The following is a 23,371-nucleotide window of genomic DNA, read 5'->3' on the forward strand; positions in this document are numbered from 1 at the left end:
TACATTTTATTTTATCTTTACAAAGCACACAAAATAAGGGTTTTGTTACATAAAATAACACCTGCTACAAGATATTTGCACCTAGATTTCCCCTCTTCTTCAAATCTGCTGAAGACCACATTGGTAAAAAGAGAAAATCCTCAGACAAATGTCTTATATTTCAAAGCCGTTTGTAAAAGAGAATCTGCTGACATGTTAAATCTTTTCTGTACTGCCCCAAAGCTTTTCTCTTAGGAACAATTGCTGTAAAGAAACATTTGGCCCTTAGGAAATTCCCAAAGGGTCAGCCATATGCATCCTTCCATGGCACCTTGGTGGTGCTGCTTTCTCGGCCTACGCTCGATGTCTCAAAAGCAGCTTTCATCATTCAGTAGGATGTCAGTCAATATGATTTATGGACTGCATTCAACAAAGTCAGAGCATATAGAAAGAGAAATATGACTACAATCTCCTAATTTGTTTTGTATTGAGCCACTTAAGAGTCAAAGAGCTGATGTCAGACTGAGACCAGCAACACAATTAACCAGCCGGTGACAGATTCATCTATCCTCCCTGCCAGGCTGTGCCAATCAAGGACAGCATGAAACGACATTTGGAAGGATCAGTAAGAAACTCCTTTCTCTAAGTAGGCGATGTGGGCTTCTGATGGACAGTTTTTGACTATAGCTTGCAGAGCACCATGGCACTTTATCCAATAGCCCCTTTGCTGCAAGCTGTGAAATAAGGCTTTTACTGCCAATCATAGGAACAATAAAACACAATCCACAATCTCCAAGCAAACAGCGAACAACAAGACTTGTCTGTTAGCTCTGACAGTCTAGCTTCATTGTTAATTTAACAATATTACATGACACATTAAGGGGAAGCTTCTTTCAATGTCTTAAATATAAAATTCAAATTCAGGTATTTTGGTGTGTATCTTAAAATGATGGAAAGAATTAAAACTTAGTTGATCAATGATAACTAAGTGTAATCTTTGCTAATAATAAATATGTTTGCCTGTGTTGGACAATAACTGATAAACCCAGAAATCGTTCTCTGTACAAAATGAAGTTTAATAAACACCTAAAGTTGATTGTCTGACTAAAAATAATAAGGATGTATTTATGTGAATGCATAATAAGGAAATATGTAGTCAGGCCTTTTTAGATGCACAACTGTGATCTTTTGGACAAAGGACAGATTTCCCCAAGAACAGCTTGTGAATACTTACTATTCGTATAAAGCAATCCTGAAAAGGCTAATAACTCATACTAAATCTCCTTTATTTCCCCAAAGTATAATTTTTCCAAACACATTTTAATAATTATTTAAAGGAAAATAATCTCCAGAATTATTTGAAATCTTTCAGAATTATTCCAAATCATGTAAGAATTGATGACTGAATGTACTGCCATAATTACTAACATTCACATTAAAGCATGTGCAATACATGATCTGTATTTCTGAAGATCTAGAATGTGAAGGTAAATGTACACTATAAAACACTTAGCAGTACCAATACAGGCCAAATGGTTCATAAATACTGATAACAATTTTGAAATAGAAAACCAATCAGTCTTTGTAAATTATCTTGGTTATAAGTCCAAGGAATACATAAATGAAAAATTCTGCGGATTTACTTCTCTCTCCAGCATATGGATATCTTTTATATTATTGAGCTAATTGTTCAATTTCTTGGTGATCAGTTAATAAACAATATTTCCCCAAACTATCTTGTAAGATGCACATGGGGAACAAATTGCTTTTGTAGAAGATCTGGTAACACACCAAGAGGAGAAAGAAGTTGCTGCAGCTTTGACTCCGCTAGTCATAGCCGACTTTAAGAGACGGTACTCATCTCTGTTTCTTCAGGCCATTGAGTCAGTGCTATCCAAAGACATTTTTGCGGTTATGTGGCCACCATGACATCATGCCACAGTGCAAAGCAACAAGCGACATAATAAATTGGAAGTAATAATAGTTCCAATAAAATATAAAGCAGAGGTAAATTATGTATCAACTGGGATGAACATATCAATAGGTCAATGAGTGCAAAATGCAGTGCCAACATGTGAATTTTTTTAAAAATGACATCATCATATAATAACCGTTGTTGCACAATCTGTGTTATTTGCCAGTTTATGTTGGTGATCATCTTTAAAGTTCCAGGTGGTTTGGGGGCCTGGTCACCTTCAAGACCACTGGAAGTACTTAGTGAGAGTCCTTGCCCTGTATAAAATATAACGACTAACAGGGGACCCTCAGATGAGTGTTCCCTGCAGAGGATCCCTCCCATGGAATGTCCTTCCAACAGACATAAGAACACACCCTCACTCCTAGGAAGTTATTTTTAAAAACTGCTTTTTAAATATGCATTTGGGGACTGAAATGAGAACAGGAGATATACCAAAATTGGAATGAATCTGGAGATGAATTGTAATTTTTATTATTATAATAGTATTTATTTGGTAATTGTAATGCATTTACTGTACGCCATAAAGACTCACAAGATTCAAAGACTCACAAGATAATAAATTAATATTCAGCAAACCAAGACTAATAAATAAAAGCTTAAGAAGGATGTGAAGACAGCCATGGTCAATCCTGTGCATTAGTTTTATTTAATTAAATATTGCTTGGCCATAATAGCCAGCATGGATATGCATGCAAGGAAAACCACAAACAAGTAAATTTGGAGCATGCTCTGTTGTGAAGATTGCTTTGTATGCTAAAAATTCATCAAAACTAATTTATTGGGCAACTCTTAATAAAACTTTTAAGAAATAGAGAAAATCTTATAGAATGACGGGAAGTTATATATGACTGAGTTTTCTTTCCTCAACATCTCCCCTCTGCATCTGTCTTCTGTATACAAATGGACCCTGATGCTCAAGCAAATAATATTTATCAATCTTCAACTGAGAGGACATTTTGGATATAACAATAAATGAAGTTGAATATAAATTGCTTATATGCTGATGATATATACCATTGATAATTACGTATTTTCTACACTCAATCCTGAGGTTATGCTACTGTTTAAGAAATGTATAGTGATACATATTGAGAGCCAGTTTGACGTAGGAGCTAAGGTGCTGGACTAGAAACTAGGGAGCTGAGTTCTAGTCCTCCTCCCTCCAGTTGGGAAACTTTAGACTAAACTGAATATCTTTGTAATAGAAGCAATATAAAATAATATGGGTCAGTATTTATTTATTTGTTTGTTTGTTTATAAAATTTATTTGCTGCCCATCTTAGCATAGGATAACTCTGTGTGGCTTACAGTTACATCCAAGTTAAAGCATAATAAGTTAAAATCAAACATTAAAACCAAAGACACATGAGTAGGGCGGGTGCAGAGTAAGGAGGAGGTGGGATCTGTTATTAATCAACCAACTCCGTTGCACTGTTCCCCCACTGGGCCCCAAACCGACTGGCACAGCCATATCTTTAGGTCCTTACAAAAATATAGGAGAGTTGGGGCTAACCTCACATCGGGGGTCAAAATGTTCCAAAGAGCAGGAGCAATAGCACCACCTGGACCCCCGCCAGCCGGAATAATTGGGTTGAAGGGACCCGCAATATACCTCTTCTGCCGGGACAAGTGATATAGGCCAATTTCAGTGAGGTGAGATAGTCCATCAAGTAATCTGGACCCATGCCAGGGATTTAAAGGTGATCACCAACACGTTGAATGGCACCCGGAAGCAGAGTGGCAACCAATGCAGCTTGTGGAGCAGTGGTGTTACAGGGCCCATTCTTGGGGGCCCCAAAACTACTTTACACCAGCTGTAGCTTCAGAGCCAGGGACTTTCAGGGACCCCCCCCCTTTTTTTTTAAACTAATCATTGTAGTAGCATTTATTTATCTAATTTTAAAATTGTCCATCTCCCTCACACAGGGACTCTGGAAAGGTACACAAATAAAATATTAAAGCACAAAAACACATATAAAATTTAAAAACAGGCAAGAATGATTAAAATTCAATGTTAAAAGTTATTTACAAAGCTAAGAATCATCTGAACCACAAGATGGGCAGCCAATAAATCTGAAAATGAATAAAGAAATAGATGTTAATTAAAATAATTAAATTGGATATATCCATTGGATCCAAAGTATCTACCTAACACTCATTGCTAAGGATTCCAACATTAAAGTAACCTAATAAAATTCCGAAACCTATTTTTTATAAAATTTAAATTCAAATTAGAAATAAACTTTTAGTAAATTAAAAACATAGCCTCTATATAAATGTCTACGATCAGAGCAAAATCTCAGGCCCAAGAATTGTCATAACAATCGACACTTTCTTTGAATTCTATCAACAAGAAGCAAGAAACTTTACTTCTAAAGAAAATATATGTGCATTCCACCAGTCAGAATCTATGTATTTCTCTTAGAACAGATCATTAATCTGCAAGTCTTGGCACAGATTCCCATTTATATAGGACAGTATAAAAAATAACAGGGAATATTGTGAACCGTAGAAACAATTGAAGCAAAAAGTTTAGCATTTGTAAATAAAGTATTTAATTAAATACTTTAGTTTCGTTATTTCTATCTATATAAAGGACATGTTCAAAAAAGTAAAAGCTATAGAATAAAGTGCGGAAACTAATAAAACTAGGATCAAGCAATAGAAGTAACTATTTAAGGTAATAACTTAATCTGATATATCCAACGTATAAGTATAATGCTTAAAACTGTAGCTTCTGCTTAATGTAAATAAGGCTTCAATTTAAAGATGGCATATGCCATTTCTCAAATTTAAAAGACAAATAACTGCATCTCTGTCTGAAATTCAAGCTGCTTGATAGAGCATATCAGTGCAAAACTTGGAAGTGCCCATGTTAAAACTGCAATGTGAATTAGTTCCTGAAATCAAGTACATTTACTAAAAAGATAAACAACTGGATAAGCAGCAATTCACTTATTATTGGGCAGTACAGGTTTCTCCTATATGCATCCTCTAAATATACTGGTCAAAAACTCCTTAAAACAAGCATGCTTTCTTGGATACAATGGAATTAATTTCAAAGTATCTGGAAGCAGCTAATTTCAAAAAATGAATATATAAAAGGGTCTGTTAGCTAGGACTCTGTTTCACGTTATCCACTCCTTTCTGATTTTATATTCCTGTATATCTGCAATAAACTCATTACAGGTCACCTCATCATTATTGGCCAGTTTCTTACATTCCACAATGGAAGAGTGAAAGGAATCCCATTGATACCACTAACATTTGGTTCAAACTGTTGATTTCAACAGGATACTTTTTTGGCTTATTTTTTAATGTATTAAATTAGATTTACTAAAGATGGTTAAAGGTGAAGGAACAGAAATTCAACCCCTTCGATGATATTATAGCTTTCCCCAACTGTTTACCTCCTTTCTTAAAACATTCAGTAAAACATCAAATGTGATTGCTTCAATTTTATATATTTAACATATCTGAACCATTATAAGCTATTTTTAATTTTTAGTAACATATCCTTTTTTCATTACAGTGTGGATATTGAAAATTATATAAAAATACTATCAATTGAAAGAAATATGACTTAGATAATGCAATCTTGTCAGATAGAATACAATTATGCATAATTGTATTCTATAAAATATAAAACATAAAAATCCCAACTATTTAAAAGTTGCAATTGTTCACTAAAATGCAAATATTGTGTTGGACTAAAGTAAAATGCTTAAAATAAGCTGATGACCTGAAAATAATTGGGGCACAAATCCTTTAAAGCAATCCATCATCTTTATGAAATACATTTGGGTACAGACATTCTCCACACTTCAAAAAGTATGTTTTTAAAAGGGGCTAAAACTTTCACCAGCTCTTTATTCTCAGCCACTATCTGGCCATTTTAACCTGATTTCGTATGCACATCCCACAGTTGCATTTTGACACCTGACCTCAAATCCAAGAAGTCTTAAAGTTTCCTTTGAATGATCTCATTTCAGATGCAACACAGGCTGTATCATGTTTCTACGAGTCTTTAAAAGGTTCCTTCTGCCTTATGTCCAAAAGACCAGGGTTAGTCTTCAACTTGGATTCTGCATGCTGCTATACAACTTAGCAGTCAGTCAGATCAAACCAAATAGAGGGCTTTATAAGTCACTCAATACTAAAGCAATAAGCCTGCAGGCAGTCCATAGTTAAGTTTTCCAAGGGCATGCTTTTCTTGAGCTTGCATCTACTTACCGACATAGCTGCATAGTCATTGTTGTTATTCTGAGAACGAAATCAGCAAGGCAATCAAAACAAAGTAAATTAAAATACACTTGTCGACATTAAATTGCATTTGAGTAACAGGGGAAAGGGCTGCTGGGAGCCTTAAGAAAATAAATAACACCTACTTCTAAGCTTTATTTCCTAAAGATCTCAATTTTAAAATTATGATTCAAAATGTGAATGATTTTTACCTCATTTTGATAAAGTCAATGAATCCTGTCTGTAATCGGTACAAGCCAAATAGGCACTCATTTAATCTAATTTAATTTAATTTCAATAGGTTATCATTTGCCTTTAACTGATATGCAAACATATTAAGGAATGATATAAAGCAGAGTGTTAACGTAAAGGCACTAAAATACTCTGCATAAAGTTGTGTTTCTTCAAAAAAGAATGGAAAGATTTATCTGGAATGCAACTTGAAAATATCGGGCATCTACTCAGTTAGTATGACAACATCAGAACATGAATAGCTCCAAATTATTATAGATGGTATTCTCACATGCATGGTGGGTGGGTGGGGGGGTTTAAGTCCCTCTCTTCTAGCAGCAGAGTGCTAGGCCCCCCATCTCTAAAGCCCTGAGCTCTAAAATTCTCCAGAAGAGAATTCCACAAAGCCCAAGATGCCATCAACCAAAGGATTAATTACCCAGTTATTTTAAGATGTTTGCATGCAAGTGTTTTCCACTCACATCTACTTGTGATCCAAACCTTTTTTGTTATCATCAGTCCTATTCCTAAAAATATGCTGCCATTACAGTATGAGAAAGTTAAAAAAGCTTCTTATTTTCATTACTAGTATGGTCTTTTACTTTATTTTTAAAACATCAGTGTTTTTCTATCAAGTGACAACACAGAAAAGGGAAATGCAAACAAATTTTGAAGAACAAACCAAATAAAAACCAAAGAATGATTATACTGCAACAGCTATGTGTACAATATTAACCTTAGGTCATCCTTCCCTGATCTGGAACTTTTCAGACATGTTGGACTACAAGTCTCATCATTTGCCTCTGAATGGAAATAATGCCCAACATGTCTCAGGAGTATCAGTTCTAAAAAGTTTACCTTAAACTATAGGCTAATTTTACCAAAAATATTGTTTTAAAAATTGCTTTATAATTTGCTATCAATTTCCTTTGTAGTTGAATATATGTACACCCACAAATCTTAGAATTTGCAAAATATCCTAAGTCACTGATAATGACAATGTGCCATCAAGTTGGTACATTAACTCTTGTCAACTCTTAATAAGCACATGGGTAAACCTTCTGCAAAAAGATCTGTCCTCAGCCTAGTATCTGAAGTCATTGGTAAATATTTAAAAACTCTGATATTCATACACAATTTGGATTACTTTCTCTACTATATTGCTGTTTCAAATTTCATTTAAATCAAAAGTTGAAAAAATATACTTTCCCTCACATTTAAAATGTTTCTATTGAAAGGAGAGAATTTCCACTAAACCCTTAATTCGGTATGGCCATTATATTAATCATTTTATATTCTGAAGATGTAAGCGGGCACAAATAAAACAAAACTATGGCTGAATATGTTATGTCTGAGAAAACTAAAAATTTCCAGCTACTTAACTACCCAAGGGTTTCTTGTCTTCGGAATTGATAAACTATTATTCCTTATTTTTAGTTGAAATCAATGTCCATGATTTTATTTACAGCATTTGTCACTTTTACTGGCATAGTTTAGTTATAATTTTCAACTATCTTAATCATGGGTATTACCCTTGCTTTCTAGAAAAATTTCCAGATAATTTTTTTTACATATGAAAACCATTAATAAAAATGCTTCTCTAAGTGAAGCTAGATTGATTTGTGATTGGTCTCAGGGGGGCTGGAAATTTATCTGGAATAGGATTCAGCAGAAATGAGAAGTCATAGAAATCTTATTTACTTCACACTATAGCAAAGCCACTACTTAATAAACTCTACACCCTTCAAGATCTGTTTTGATGTATATAATATCCTAAAAGTATACTTTCAATAAAAATAATGGTCATAAACAAAGGGAGAGCAGATAAGGCCTTGCTTCTGATTTACCAGGTGATGTTCCACTTGTGCCATATACATTGAAATTTCTGTAACTGCTAAGAGAAATGTATGAGAAATTTAACAATTTTTTACTGTCTTTTAAGATAAGCAAAGTGTTATCTTAAGTGTGCCATTATTTGTCTTCGTATCCCAACCAAAATATTTATCCCCGTATAGAAGTTTAAAAAAACTCCTTGTTATGGGAGGTGACTCTGCAGGAAGAGTAAAGCAGGAAAGCATCTTATTTAAATATACAAAGGTCCCCTGTAAGCCCAATATTTACTTGATGAAAAAAGCGGATCATTCAGCATTATGATTTCTGTGAGATCTCAGAAAATCATCAACATGAGGTCCTATTCTGAATCAGTTGGACTTCCTGTATATTCTCACGTACTAAAGTTAGGGCTTTAGGGAGAGGCCTTAGTTGAGGCCTTGATTGTATATATTGCATATAGAAAATCTCTCTCTCTTCCCAGTTAAAATGTTTTTAGGCAGAATATGATAGGGAATATATAGAGGAGCCTGTAGATTTGTCGATCATCCTAGAATAAAATACAGCCCAAGATGGACAAGTAATTTCGTTCACATGTTTATTCCTTCTCTGGAGATTAAGCTTTTTTCATTCACAACTACTTGGGATATTCTCAACAGAAAATGGAATAGGTTCTCCTTCTCCAACTACAAAGACTATGAAGAAGTAAAATCAGAATAAAGGTTTCTCACTTATTCAGAGAGGAGTGAGTCTTCACATCAATTCTAATCTTGTTTTTCATAGAAAAACAGATAGATAATTTTTATCTCTGCATTTTCATGCATGAGAACATGTTTTACATTCTGAGCATGCTGTACCTTTTCATAATATGTTTGATAACTTCCCACAGATAATTAATAAGAAAATGTTTGTTTTTCTCCTGAACTAGTTTTATTTTCCAATTGGGACTATAAATATATCTTTATACTTGACTGAGACAGTCCAGTTTATACCTTCATTCTTCTTTGTGTAAAGATTTGGATAAAATTTCTAAATAAATTCTCGGATAAAAGCGTTTAACTGCATTTTTCTCCTGGATAGCTGCCCTGATCACTCAACCTGCTCTATTTCTGCCAGCTTCCCTACACACTGATATGACCTTTCATGCCACAGATCCTACAGAAAAATTGCAGAATAGCCATGGTTGAATATGCATCAGTACAGATCTTGAAAAGAGAAAAGAGCATTAGCTGCAGAAATCTTCACACAGAGCTGTTCTGCGAACTACATTGTTTAAATATTAGTCCATTATCTTTCTCCTCCAAAGTGGCTGAAGGGGAAAAATCATGGCACTCTAACAGGTTTTATTATTTACAGATACATCATAGATTTACTGTATATATTTATAAATAATCGTAAAGTTTTTCCTAACTCAAAATTCCAGAACAATATTGATTGCCATAGGGTATTTTCACATAAGATATGAAATAAAATGTAGGAGACAAAATGACAGAATCCAGACTAAGACATCACATTGATAATTGCATTTAACTGAGGCACGGGAATATCTGTTCCAATAACACTAACAAAAAAATCATAACCTGGATTACTGAATGAATGTAAAATAAAAGCTTGTGAGGGAAAAAGTTTCAAATGATCCACAAAATCTAAAGCATTGACAGACAAGGACCATTTACACCATACCCGTAAATGCGGTTTTAATACACATTCTCCTACAGTGAACCAGGTAATATTAACTAAAAATATATATTTTTAATCAGGTTCAATAGTGCCTATTAAAAAAAACTTTTTAAAGTTTACAGATATATAAAAATGTTTCAGATTTTACCCCTCCCAGTCCTCATAGTATTCAGATAAAAAATACCACATGTATGTTATTTTTAATAGTCCAAAAACAGGTCCCGTTTGATAAGAGTTATTGGAGGTACTCAGCCATTCATAAGAAGCAGAAAATGGGTAGACAACTCAAAGACTTCCATCTCTTCCTGTTGCTAAAGGGAGCACAGAATGCCATTAAACAATTCTAAGTTATTGTTGAGTAGCATTCATTTGTTAAACTAGAGGGTGAATTCTGGTAACTCAATACTAATGACACTATTAAGGCTGGACTTAGTGGGGGGCCCCAAATGACTGTCCAGATCCCTGCATGAATTCTCAGGCTAATTTATAAAGGTGGATGCTGCCCACTGCAACAGTTTTTCTTTAAAAAAAAAAGCTTAAAAACAAATGCTCATTTTACTATTTTGATATTTATTGATTTTCTACAATAAGTGATGACTGTTCTCAAATAATATGCATGACTGTCTAAAAGGAGTAATTTAATAAGTCCACAGTGTAAAATTATCTAATTGCCCCAAGTACAAATGGAAAAGGGAAGAAATTGAACGGGATAGGGATATCCTTGATTTGTTGAGCATAGTTGTTGTTTTTCTTGTTGATATTATTACTCTAAGATTTCAGCTTGTATCCTATCCTTCTGTCCCAAAGCTGATCACAGACTTGCTTAGAAGCAACACTAAACTCTGGTTTAAGATTACAAAACAAGAACGAACGTCTCCCTTCTTTTGGTCTTGCTGAAACTCCAAGACCACCAGACATTTTTATTTCCCCTTTGGATTAACCAAAGTTTACTAAATCATCCAGATTCAGATAATCGCTAGTTAATCTTAAATATGATTACCTAAAAGAAGCCATTTGTAGCCATTATTTATGGATGAGGTTTGTTGACCTAAGTTCCCCTAAGATTGCTTTGCTAACTGAAGTTGAACTAAAACAGGAGCCAATGCTTTCAAACTACTTTTCACAGCCAAACAAAAGGAAAAAAAGGATAAAACTAATCTGCATTTCTCCTATGTAGGTGCTGCATTTCTGCATTCCAGGGATGGGAATTTTCTCCTCCCGTCTATGTCCTTAGATATGTAGAAATTAAAGTGAACTGTTATAGATTTGATTTTCTATACTTACAGGCAAATGAGTAAAAACCTGAAAGATACTTCTTAAGAAATTAATTAGATCCATTAAATAGCCACTAGCTCTCCCATCAGGCTCAATCATTGTCCAATCATAGTCAGCAAGCTGGATAAATTCATCAATCTTCTGATTAAGTTTCGTATAAATCTCCCCTTCAGCAGCATGTCTTGCATCCTGAAAAGAACAGATAATAAAATATCAGTATAGCATTGCTAACTTAAGGATAATTGTTTGAAGTAAATTTTGTAAACAGAACAGATGTGGGGAAAAAAAAAGGAAAATATTCAAATTGTAAAATATTGGAAAAACAAATTGACTACCAATATCAAGTCAAGTCAAATTCTGATCCAAAAGGAGCATGATGCTTAATGCTTTGGCTCATTTTTGAACAAAGTCACATATATCTGTAAGATAACTACAGTATGCTATTAAGCAGCGGTCCCCAAACTTTCTGGGATCAGGGAAGACCATTTTTCCACAGACCGGGGGCAAGAGGAATGGTTTTGCACGCAACCTATATCTCACACATTCATAGATGACGCTTTGCTTGCTCGTCTGTTGCTTGTGCAGCCCAGTTCCTAATAGGTGCTGGACCGCTACTAGTCCACGGCCTGGGGTTTGGGGAACCCTGCTATAAAAGTTCTGAAATAATACTCAGATCTTGCTAGTTTTAAAGAAAAAAAGAATCAAGCTATTATTCAAAAGACTGCATTACTGTTTCATCAGTATAGATTTGTCTATTGCAATTTTAGAATCATGACTTTTGTATTGCTTTTTATAACTGGATGAGAAACCAATTATTTCCAGCAAGGCTTGTTATATTTTATCGCTATTCTTTATTACATCATTCTATGGTTTTAAATCTTAACATTTTAAGTACATGAAAAAAAAAATTAAACGCAGGAAATTAATGACCAAATGTCACAAATGAAAAAGGATGACTTTCTCATCAGTAGTGGACAGGCTGCTAACAGCGCAATTATATGTACAACTCAGAACTAGAATCACACAGTTGGAAAACTTAAGAAGTCGTTTAGGTTAGATTGCCATATATTCTGCTTGAGTTTGGTATATTATGGAACCCTTTCAAATAACCTGCCTCTTATCTAAATCTGTTCCAGAGAAACCAGAGTGACTTAGAGCAATCCCATACAGATGTCACAAATGACATACCGCATGATCCCACAGAGCAATAATATGGATAATATAGTAATCACTACATTAAAGATACTGCTTATACATATGGAACAAATTACAAATTCCTACAGAACAAAATCAAAAGACCCGAAACAACTTTTTATTGGAGAAACTAAAATAATAATTTTATTGACAGTAGTTGTTCCTCAGAACTTTAATCAAAGTAGTATTTGATTCTAAAAATGACCTACTTCTGCAGAAGAATCACAAGTAGTTCAAATAACTTTCTGCATCTTGGTGCCTTCCAGTAGTTTCCATCATCCTAATCAGCTTGATCACTGATTTGCACATCAGAGATGATGGACTATTGCCCAACACATTAATATTAGCATCAGGTCTTCCCAGGCTACGTAGCATATCAGGCAGCAAGGGATCTCAAGCATTTTCGGTTTTGAGTGAGTACTTCAATGTCTTCCCATGTGATGTTTAGAATCTTTAAGTCTTCCAGGAACATTTTTCTCCATGTATTTCAAGAGCGTCCTCTTGGTTGTTTGGCAACAGGGGGCCCATCTCATTGCCATCTTGGGAATTTGATTGTTCTCCATATGGAGAATATGACCTACAAATTGGAGTCTTCTGTGTGTGACAATGTTATGTAATTTGCAGGAGAAACACTTTCTGAGCACTTCTTCATTAGTAATACGGTCAAAATAGTGAGGCTTTAGGATTCAGCGAAGGGATTTTTGTTGGAAGAGGCTGAGTCTCTTGTTAATTAATGCTCGTTGATGCCTTCCAGGTTTCACTGGCATAAATGGCTGTTGGGATCACTATAGAGGTGAGCAAATGGAATTGAAGTTTCAGTGATATAGATGACAAGGACCAGATTTTATTCATCCTCTGGAAAACAACTGTTGCTTTTCCAATGCAGCATCTGGCATCTGTCTCTGCATCTCCATTTCTGGTGACTACGCTTGCCAAATAGGTAAACTTTCAACTTCCTCAAGTCACTGTGATCCAAGTGTGATTCCCCATATCTGTGTAATGAAACTCATACACATCATCTTCAATTTCTCGGCACTTATCTTGAAGTCAATTTTGGTTGCTTCCTCATCCTAAGCAATCATCACTTCTTGTACTTTTGTCTCATCTTCCCCAAGTAAGGCAATATCATCTGCAAAATCCAGGTTACCTGGTCTTGTTCAGAACAATGAATGTCTTTCCTGGTGTGTGATATTCATCACCTAAAATCATCAAGGGCCATGAGGAAGAGGAACGATAATAGAATACAGCCTTGTCTAACTCTGGTACTAATGTCAAAGAAGTCCGTATAGCCATTTTTGGTCTTAATGCAGCAGCTTAATCATAAGTATAAGTCCTTACAGATAATAATAAAGACTGTTGGTACATCATATAAATGTAGGATCTACTAGAGAGATTCTGGGTGGACACTGTCAAATACTTTCTGAAAATCAATAAAAGTAATGGCCAGCGGATATTAATATTCAATGCAATGTTCTATGATATTTCGTAAAGTGAAGATTTATTTGCAGCAGGACCTTCCACAGTGAAATCTGACTTGTTCTTCTCTCAGATGTTGGTATACAGGACTTTGCAGCAGCCTAAGGAGAATTATGCAAAAGGTCTTTCCAGACACCGAGAGGAGGGTATTTGCCCTGTCAATTGCCCAGCACATCTGAAGCATATTGATTTAGCTGATATAATGAAAAAACTCTGATAGGAACATTGAAGAAGTTACAATACAGCTTAAATGAATTAAGTTTTTCCTCATATGATCTATTGCTCTTCATATAATTAGCATTAAACATGACATTTTCAGATTCTATGAAGAATTCATTGAAGGATTAAAAGAAAGGTAAGAAGAGTCAATAAAAAACTCCAGCCTTCCTGATTTTTTTCCCCCTTGGAACAAATCCTTAAACAATACTAAATACATGTGAGGGAGACATTGCCCCAAGGATGTCTTTCGTGATCTTTTCTACAATTTAAGGAATTTCTGAATTGAACTCTTTCTGGGGTATGGAAATGAAACAGATGAGTAGCTTCCATAAAATATTTTATTTTATTTTTTGCAGTAATGCGGGAAAGTATGAGACACATAAAAGGAACTTCCCCTCACATACAAGCTCAAGATGTGGGGAAGCCCACTAAACATTCTCACAATCCCTATTTTGCTGTAAAGGCTACCAGCACATATATCAGGATTCTATCCACTCTAGATTCCAGGATGGATTCTAACTTCTACAAAATATTTAGAGGAATCTTCAGTAGTCCAATGGAAGAAAGATGTTGAAATAAGCTAGGGCTGAAAGCTAGCTGAAGCAACACAGCTTTAACGTGTGGAGAATATTAAGGAAGCAGCCATGTACAAGGTAGTCCTTGTTTAGTGATTACAACTTGGACCAGCCACAAAGCAAAGTAAAGAAGCTACTATGTGAAGATACAACTATGCTTATGATCTTACTTCAGTTTTCCTTTCTTTGCTTTGATTTGTGAAGGTTGAAAACACGAGGATTAGACTTACTTTTTCCAATAGTCATAACTGTGAACGGTAGCTATGTGAGGGGATGTAACAGTATGTAGGAATGAATTTGGGGGATTGGGACCAGAGAATCTGCCTACAGAATGGTGAGACAAGAGAGAACATAATCCAGAACTAGATAATAGGTGGGGCAAATGGCTCAGAAGAGACCCTTCCTAATTCCTAGAGGTAAAGGAGATGGGAAAATTGTACTTTCAGACTTGCAAGAGTCTGTTCATGTAGTCTTACAATTCTTACCAAAGTAGAATTAGCTCCTCTGGTCATGTTTTTTGTCTGGTCTACCTGGTCAGGCGGACCTTTTGGGGAAAAAATTCTATAAAGCAAAGGCTACCATGGAGATAAATAAACCATGAAAGGAACAGTGGGTATTAATAGGACCCTTGAGATTATCGTCCTGGTCAGGATCCCTCCCTAAAGTAAACAATCTGTTGATCCTATCTACAGCCAAAATTTGTTCTCTGATTTGCTCTTTCATTTATAATTAAGACAGCAGCAGACATGATAGGAAACACAAAGTTGTTACAGAAAAGCTCTGAGAATATTTTGCACCAGGTAAGGGATTATTGCCTTTCTTACTATTTACCCCTCTTTCTGTCAGCAATTTTTCACAAATATGAATAGTTTTGGGGATTTTCCTCAAAATCCCACAGATCCTTTATTTTTTTAAAAAAAAAATGGGATAATTTCCATAATACAATTTTTCAATGCATTTTTCCCCCTAACACAGGTGCTTTTTAAAAAATGTAACAACCTTATTTATCTACATAACTTTCACAAGGTACCTTCCTTCAAATCCATCATTTTTAAAAGGAAAGCTTGTGTGAAATTTTGATTACCAAAATATACAACTTGGGAACTGTTTTTGATGTCTTTAAATGCTGCTACAGAAAAGTCCCTTTGGGCAAGTCTTGCAAATCCACTTCAAAAGACCATGGAGCATTTCTACTTCACCTCTATCACCAGGTGTCTAAACTGAAGGCAAGACAGCTGTAAGCAACGATCCATAGAGCACCATGAAGAAAAGGGATTTAACAGAGAATATATGACAAGCTCTTCTGAACTTTGCTGTGTTAACAATTCCCATTTGCCCTAGTTATAACATTCACAAATGGTCACATGGTAATGGTAACTAAATGTTCTCCAAGCAGAAAATACAAGAGGCATGATGCTAATCCCTTGAGCATTTTTTTTAATCCTCCCTATCTTCTTTTAACCTTGATGATAGAGACTAATGCTGGAATTTGATAGGTATCGTTTTAGATTTAGTTACAAAATAAAAGTGCTGAAGACAGAATTACTCTCAGTGGGAATAATCCTTTTTTAGTTTGTTGGTCTGTAAAATCCTGCCCTGTTTGGGTGTATACACAGTAAGGCAATTACTTGAAACTTAAGATGTAATTGTTAGGGAATTAACTGATGCCTGTTTTTGTGTACTTTTTAAAAAGTCAGTCAGTGAAAGAAAACATTCCAAATTTGTACGAATAGGTTCAGAAATGAGAAACATAGGATACTTTTTACATTGTTATTCCACAGATCATTATCTAATGTAAACACAGATCACTATCTAAAGTATTAAAATAATACCTATGTTGGGGATAGGACCCAACAAACCATGCAGCTAATTCCACGGGGCCAAAAAATATAAATTTTGAATCTTCTCAAAACAACATGACATGACAAACTACATTTGAAATGGATTGTTTCGAAACAATTATGATAGGATGAGGTCATGAGTAAATTTACGAACTGATAAAAGATATGCATGCACACACATGCATGCGCATGTGCACGCACACACTCCTTGCATAAATCTCCCATAGGAATTTATCTGCAATTTTATACACATTTAATTAGTTGAAATAATTTTACTAAACAGAGAGGGCCTTGCTTCTAGGTCAGTACAGTTAAACTTAGCTGTCTGAAGTTTTATAAACCTAGTTTTATAGTATCTAAAGGGGTCATGAATTCCTTATTATTTTTTATGGTTAATCACAAAGTCAGCCAGATTTTTAGATTGGATTTTGCATTTTTATCCACCTATTAAGTCCTTCCCAAGGACCTGGTATAGGCAGATGTTGTTTGATGGTGTTAAAGGTAATTTTGCTCCTACATAAAATGTGCATATATATATAATTGTTTCCAAATTTGTTCATGGGGAAAGTATGTCAGTCTCTTTTTGTGTTTTGTTTTTTCCTATGTTGGAAATTTCATAAAGCCATGTCTTTCCTAATGAAAATATCTGGATGAACCATCAACATGTATAATCAAGCTTGAGAAATATATAGGTGTAACAGAAGATGTTGAGCACAAGCACATTTTAGTTTTGCCTCCTCCCAAACATGACCTCAGCATTCCAATGTAATATATAGTTCACCATGGATTAATTTAATGAGATTAAGTTATTTTAAAATAAGCAACACTCTAAAGTAGTTATTTTTATATCATTACAATGATGTATTTAAGTTAATATCACTGTTTTTAGTTAATGTACTCTTTATAGGTGAGTGGTGTGGTGGCCTAAAGTGGAGCTCTCGCCTCACTATCAGGAGGCTGTGTGTTTGATCCTAAGTAGCAGCAGATATGTCTGAGTAATTGTCTGCTGCAAACTCTGCATAGGCGTCAGGAAGGGCATCTGGCTAGTAAATACTCAGCTCCAGTCAATCGCCCCAACCCCATCCCAAAGCAAGAGATTAGAGGGATTAAAAGAAGAAAAAAACTCTTTAAAGATAACTATTTGGAACTTTTATGATGCTGAGTCACTTTACCTAATATGTTTGGGTACTGTTATTCATACATTTATAAACTGTACATAAAACATGAAACTAAAGCATGATGTCTAGAAATAAAGAATTTGGCTGTTTAAACAGGGACTTGAAAACTGATTACAACTTACATACCTTAAATGTTGAAAGACCATACAGTCTTGCTGTGTGGAGAGTTTCTTGGGAAATATTTGTAATGTTAGTTATAAAGTCTTCAAGGTATTTACATGCTTGTTCCAAATGTGTTGTATTTATGATAATTTGCACCAGCTTAAAAAAATGTGAAAACAAAGATATAAGAACAAATTCTAATAAAGCCCCTTTTTAAAATTTCAGATTAGATTTAAGCCACTGATAATTATGGAGTCCCCTCCCAAACAGAAGTATATAAAACAAAAACAAATATATAACATGTAATGGATTGATTATAACAAAACAGATATGTCTATATTAAACACTGATTGTCATTTTAATTTGGAATGCCAATGTATGAAAAAACTCCATTGTGAACATTATGTGTGAACATTTTCTAGCTTCAGGAAATCTTTTTTACACTTATATATCCTGAAGTTGAAACTCAAGTACTTTGGCCACCTAATGAGAAGGAAGGACTCACTGGAGAAGAGCCTAATGCTGGGAAAGATCGAGGGCAATAGAAGAATGGGACGACAGAGAATGAGGTGGCTGGATGGAGTCACTGAAGCAGTAGGCGTGAGCTTAAATGGACTCCAGAAGATGGTAGAGGACAGGAAGGCCTGGAGGAACGTTGTCCATAGGGTCGCGATAGGTCGGACACAACTCCGCAACTAACAACAACAACAAAACAATCCACTAAGAAAACCTTAAGTTGCTCCCTACAGAATATATGCTGGATAGCACATACTTTCCTATGTCTATTGAGATTCTCAGTCATCCGAGTCATAGTTATCCCAAAGGTGCTTTTTCACGCGGCAACTGGACTTTCTTGGTTTTCTTTGAAGAAAGTCCAGTTGCCTCATGAAAAAGCACTTTTGGGATACTTTCCTATGCTGTTTTTTTCACCATTTACTTGGACTGGAGTATCGGTAAATGGAATCTACCTACACGAGGAGTCTATCAAGCACTACAGATTTAACATATCAAATTACCTGAAAATTCTCCCTGGGGAGCCACAGGTTCAAGCAAGGCATAACTAATACCAAGATATATTTTAAACAAACATATCCACAATTCCCGGATTTTCTTTGAAAAGTTCTCGGGAAATCGCATCCTTCCCAAGGAAAAGGTTTGGAAGTCTCTGACTACTGGAAAACTTTCAAAAGCCCCTGACAATGTACTGAATCTTAGAAAACACATCTCAATACTTACCTCTGTCAAACCTATGTGAGGTTTTTTAATGAGGTTTTGTAAACAACTGCTTAAAGTTCTAGTCAGCAATAAATTTGTAGATTTTCTAAGCATGTCATCTATCTCTGTTGAACTGCAGAAAAAAAATGAGGTACTCTGAAAACAGATGGAACACTGCATGTAAAATTACTAAATAAACATGCAGCTTTGTTTCTTTCCTACCACCTGATTATAACCCAGTGTCAATATAACTCTTGGCATGTTGATTGTCTTAGAGAACAGGTTTCCATTTAACAGATATCCTTACCAGTAATCAACTCCATATCCCACCCTATATATATTTTGCAACCAAAAGAGGTAGTCCTTGACTTACGACCACAATTGAGCCCAAATTTTCTTTTGCTAAGTGAAACATTTGTTAAGTGAATTTTGCTCCATTTTAAGACTTTTCTTGCCACAATTATTAAGTGAATCACTGTAGTTATTAAGTTAGTAATATGGCTATTAAGTGAATCCATCTTCTCATTGACTTTGCTTGTAAGACAGTCACAAACGCTGATCACATGACCCCGGGACACTGCAACCATCATAAATATGAGTCAGCTGCCAAGCACCTGAATTTTCATCATGTGACCACGGGGATGCTGCAACAGTTGTAAGTGTGAAGAATGGTCATGTCACTTTTTTCAGTGCTGTTGTAATTTTGAATGGTCGCTAAATGAACTGTTGTAAGTTGAGGACTACCTGTATACTGTTTTAGTTACTCCGGAGAGCAACCTGCAGAAACTTAAACCTTTTCCATGTGACTGTTGACTTTGCCTTCTTCATTTTGGGGATTCTGCACAGCATCCTCCAACTGTCACTATCTTTCCCATTATGTGCTGCCAGCACTCTCCACATGCAACTAGAGTGGGAGCAAAACTGAAAAATAAAATCACCCATCTTTGGTCCGTGGCTTAGCATTACATAATGAGAAAGCAGAAAAAGTCAACTATTGTAGAATAGACATGCCACTGACAGGTTAAGAAGAGGAAACTAAGGCGCTCTGCTCCACAGCTTCAGTGGAAAGATGATGAATCTATGCGGCAATGCTCCGTGTGATGCAGAAGCCAACTTGATCTACCTGGAAAATTAATTAGTTTGGTTTTTCCAAAGCTAAACAGAACACCAATAGAAACTTACAAGAGGTGTGCTAAAATTCGCACATCAAAAATACTGCTACACTATCACTACATCATCACTAAATCATTACACTGGTTTAATATGGAGCTAACACTAACAACAAGGAGTTAATCTTTTCTCTACCCGCAAAATTTAAGATCTAGCACATATGATTTGCCAAAAGTCCAAGGAAAATGGAACGCATAATATTTGGGAAGGCTCTTGTGTATTAATATCAAATAGTGTTTACTGAAGTTCCTAAGACATAATTTAATTTACATAATTTGTTGCCCCATCCTTCTGGAAGCATGATAATACATAAATTATTTTTATGATGTAGATACAGTATTCTACAGAAACACATTGTTATTTTTATTTGTCCACACCTATAATCAAGTATGTTTTCTTAACTGTCACAAAGGAGTGGATTTCACGCAAGCTAATATTTGTTAATAATTTGACAAAATTTAGTATGTGTATTTATGTAATTTGAACTCTAGCTGATAGTATATATTTGTGAAGAGTAATTTGCATAATTAATGAATTCCTGTTTGGAGATGGAGATTAAGAAGCCTTATTAGCTCAGTATTAGTGAAAGGGGAGTAATTTACCATTGTCAACATTAGGCACAGCTTGACAACAAACTGAAATAGTTTCCAGATTTCAACAAGCAAAGAAATACACATTCCATCCAATTAAAGGCAAGTAAGGCTTTAAGATTAATGAAAATGGAAGCCTTTGAAAAGTGGAGTAAATTCTCCTTTGTAGTGTGTTCTACCTATCAGAAAATGAATTTCTCAATATTCCAAGAATGACTTTTTTTTAATATAAAGATATTACTAAAAGTTTGAATTGAAGAGGGAAGAAGGAAACTTATTCAAACAACAAAAGAACAAAGCTTTATTCCTTTCTACCATCTGCATTTGTGTGTATGTGTGTGTGTGAGAGAGAGGGGGGGAAGGGAGGAGGGAAAGAGACAAAAGGGGGGAGGGAAGTATTTGAATATCTATTACTTTTTCTAAAAAATCTGTATAACCTAATGAAAAAAAACTTCTTAGAACTACAGGTATCCTCGACTTACAACAGTTCATTTAGTGACCATTCAAAATTACAACGGCACTGAAAAGTGTCTTGACTGTTTTTCCCCCATAATCACGTGATCAAAATTCAGATGCTTGGCAATTGGTTCATACTTATGACCATGGCTTTAGTTTCTGATTGTCTTGAAGCACAAGCAAAACACACTCAATTAAATTTACTATACAGACACTGATTTTATCAATGCTTACCTCCGATGAAGTGACTCTGAAAATTTAAGGCTTGCATAAATAAATTCTTTAACCTGGATATAAATCTGAGGCACTGACTGTGACATTGGAAGTTTCTTTGGAAAACGGTGCTGTGGAAGCAAAACAGATTTTCCATGTGGTATTGTATTTCAAAACGGTCAAGTAAAAAACAATCTGAACTCAAATCTAAATTATATTTGGTTGTAACTTAGTTACTTGATTCTATTATTGTTTATCTAAAGTTTTATATACAGATAGTCCTTGACTTACAATAGTTTGTTTAGTGACGGTTCAAAGTTGCAATGACACTGAAAAAAGTGACTTATAATGATTTTTCACACTTTCAACTGTTGCAGCATTCCCATGGTCATGTGATCAAAATTCAGACACTTGGCAACTGACTTGTACTTTATGACAGTTGCAGTGTCCTGGGGTCATGTGATCACCTTTTGCAAAGTCAATGACCAGCAAAGTCAATAGGAGTCCAGATTCACTTAACAACCGTGTTACTAATTTAACAACTAAGTGACTCACTTAACAACTGTGGCAAGAAAGGTCATAAAATGGAGCAGAACTCATTAACTAATGTCTCACTAAATTTTGCACTCAATTGTGGTCGTAAGTCGAGGATTACCTGTATATACAACACCTGATTATGTACGTAAGTTATGAATTTAACTTGTATCTAATTAAGTTGCTTATCTACACATTTTTATAATTTCCTCCATGTCCTCCATTAACATTTGGTACTAATCTTTGGAGATGTTGAAAGCCACAACTAAGGCTTTAGAGAGATACACATGGCCTGATGTCCCATGTCATAGGTCTCTAAGCTACTAAGCTACAGTAAAATCTATTGGGTTAGGACACTGTGTGACCCCCACCGTTGCAGTTTGTAAAGAGTTTGTGCTTAATGTGCCACTTGAACTCAACCAATTTTGATTTATTCTACTACTACAGTTAAGCAACCAATGAGTAAATCTGGTCGCTAGAAACAGATCCTGGTTGATGATGAAGATATGATTCAATCAAATTGAAGTTTGCTGCTTTTTTCAGTTATGATGGTAATCTAAGTTTGCCATTATTTAGAAGTGAAAAATGCAGCCACTTCTATGCTATTCTCAATCCTGTTCAAACTTATATTTTCTTCTATACGTTTCCCGTTTATTTATTTTAATTTAATAATATTCTTGAAATAATAATCTTGTTTTGTGCATGAAAAAAGAGGAGACAAGAGCACGTAAATCTGAATATATTCACTTTTCCTTAGTTTTAAAATCTAACATGTGGAGTCCTGTGTACTCCCTAAGCTTGGTTGTTTGCACGCATATGTTTCATTACCCAGCTAGGTAATATGATTAGCGCTTTGTCTGCTTTCTGGAATATTTGACACCCATATATGGTCCCAGTAGAAGGGAATGTTGACACACCAAAGTCTCATTCATTATTGGAATTAACCAGACAAAAACTAATATGCCACAAAGTTCTCTTACCTTGTCAAGTTCTGGATCTTGAAAAGGAAATTTACTAATCACAAGTTTGTACTCTTCCTCATTTGATACAGGAATTGGACTGTAATTATCTGCTTCAAAAATATCCCTGCAGAATTTAAGGAACTAGTTAGGAATATACAGTTCAAGTACAAAATATAATGACATAGATCGGCACAATCCAGCCAGGGCTAAGCTTTATTGCATTGCATTTCTTACAAAAGGAAAATTATGCATTTGTACATTCTGATGTCAAAAATGTTGGTGATTTAAATTGCTGTAAAGTATAGCTAGAAAAGGGAGCAAGAAGTATCCCAGCTGCAATTAACTGTTAGTCTGAGTAGACAATAACTCATAATACACTAATTAACAAATATTTGTGAAGCTACAATCAAAAAGAAGCGGCTTCATATGGA

At 35.0% G+C, this 23,371-nt stretch overlaps 1 protein-coding gene across 6 annotated transcripts in view; it reads right to left on the reverse strand.

Annotated features, from left to right (window-relative positions):
- Positions 1-23,371, reverse strand: part of EXOC6 (exocyst complex component 6) — a 121,420-nt gene that overhangs the window by 37,136 nt on the left and 60,913 nt on the right. For 3 of the 6 annotated variants that reach the window (XM_039336037.1, XM_039336036.1, XM_039336039.1), the window contains exons 14-19: positions 22,959-23,064; positions 21,466-21,575; positions 19,037-19,148; positions 17,825-17,959; positions 11,225-11,404; positions 6,191-6,220 (exon numbers count right to left, since the gene is read on the reverse strand). In XM_039336037.1, the coding sequence (XP_039191971.1) occupies positions 6,191-6,220; positions 11,225-11,404; positions 17,825-17,959; positions 19,037-19,148; positions 21,466-21,575; positions 22,959-23,064 (673 nt within the window). The remainder of the gene's footprint in view (positions 1-6,190; positions 6,221-11,224; positions 11,405-17,824; positions 17,960-19,036; positions 19,149-21,465; positions 21,576-22,958; positions 23,065-23,371) is intronic. The other 3 variants (XM_039336040.1, XM_039336038.1, XM_039336041.1) reach the window with 1 other exon arrangement.

Source organism: Crotalus tigris, unplaced genomic scaffold, assembly GCF_016545835.1.
Source record: "Crotalus tigris isolate CLP2741 ecotype Arizona unplaced genomic scaffold, ASM1654583v1 scf7180000017663.5292952, whole genome shotgun sequence".
NCBI lineage: Eukaryota > Metazoa > Chordata > Lepidosauria > Squamata > Viperidae > Crotalus > Crotalus tigris.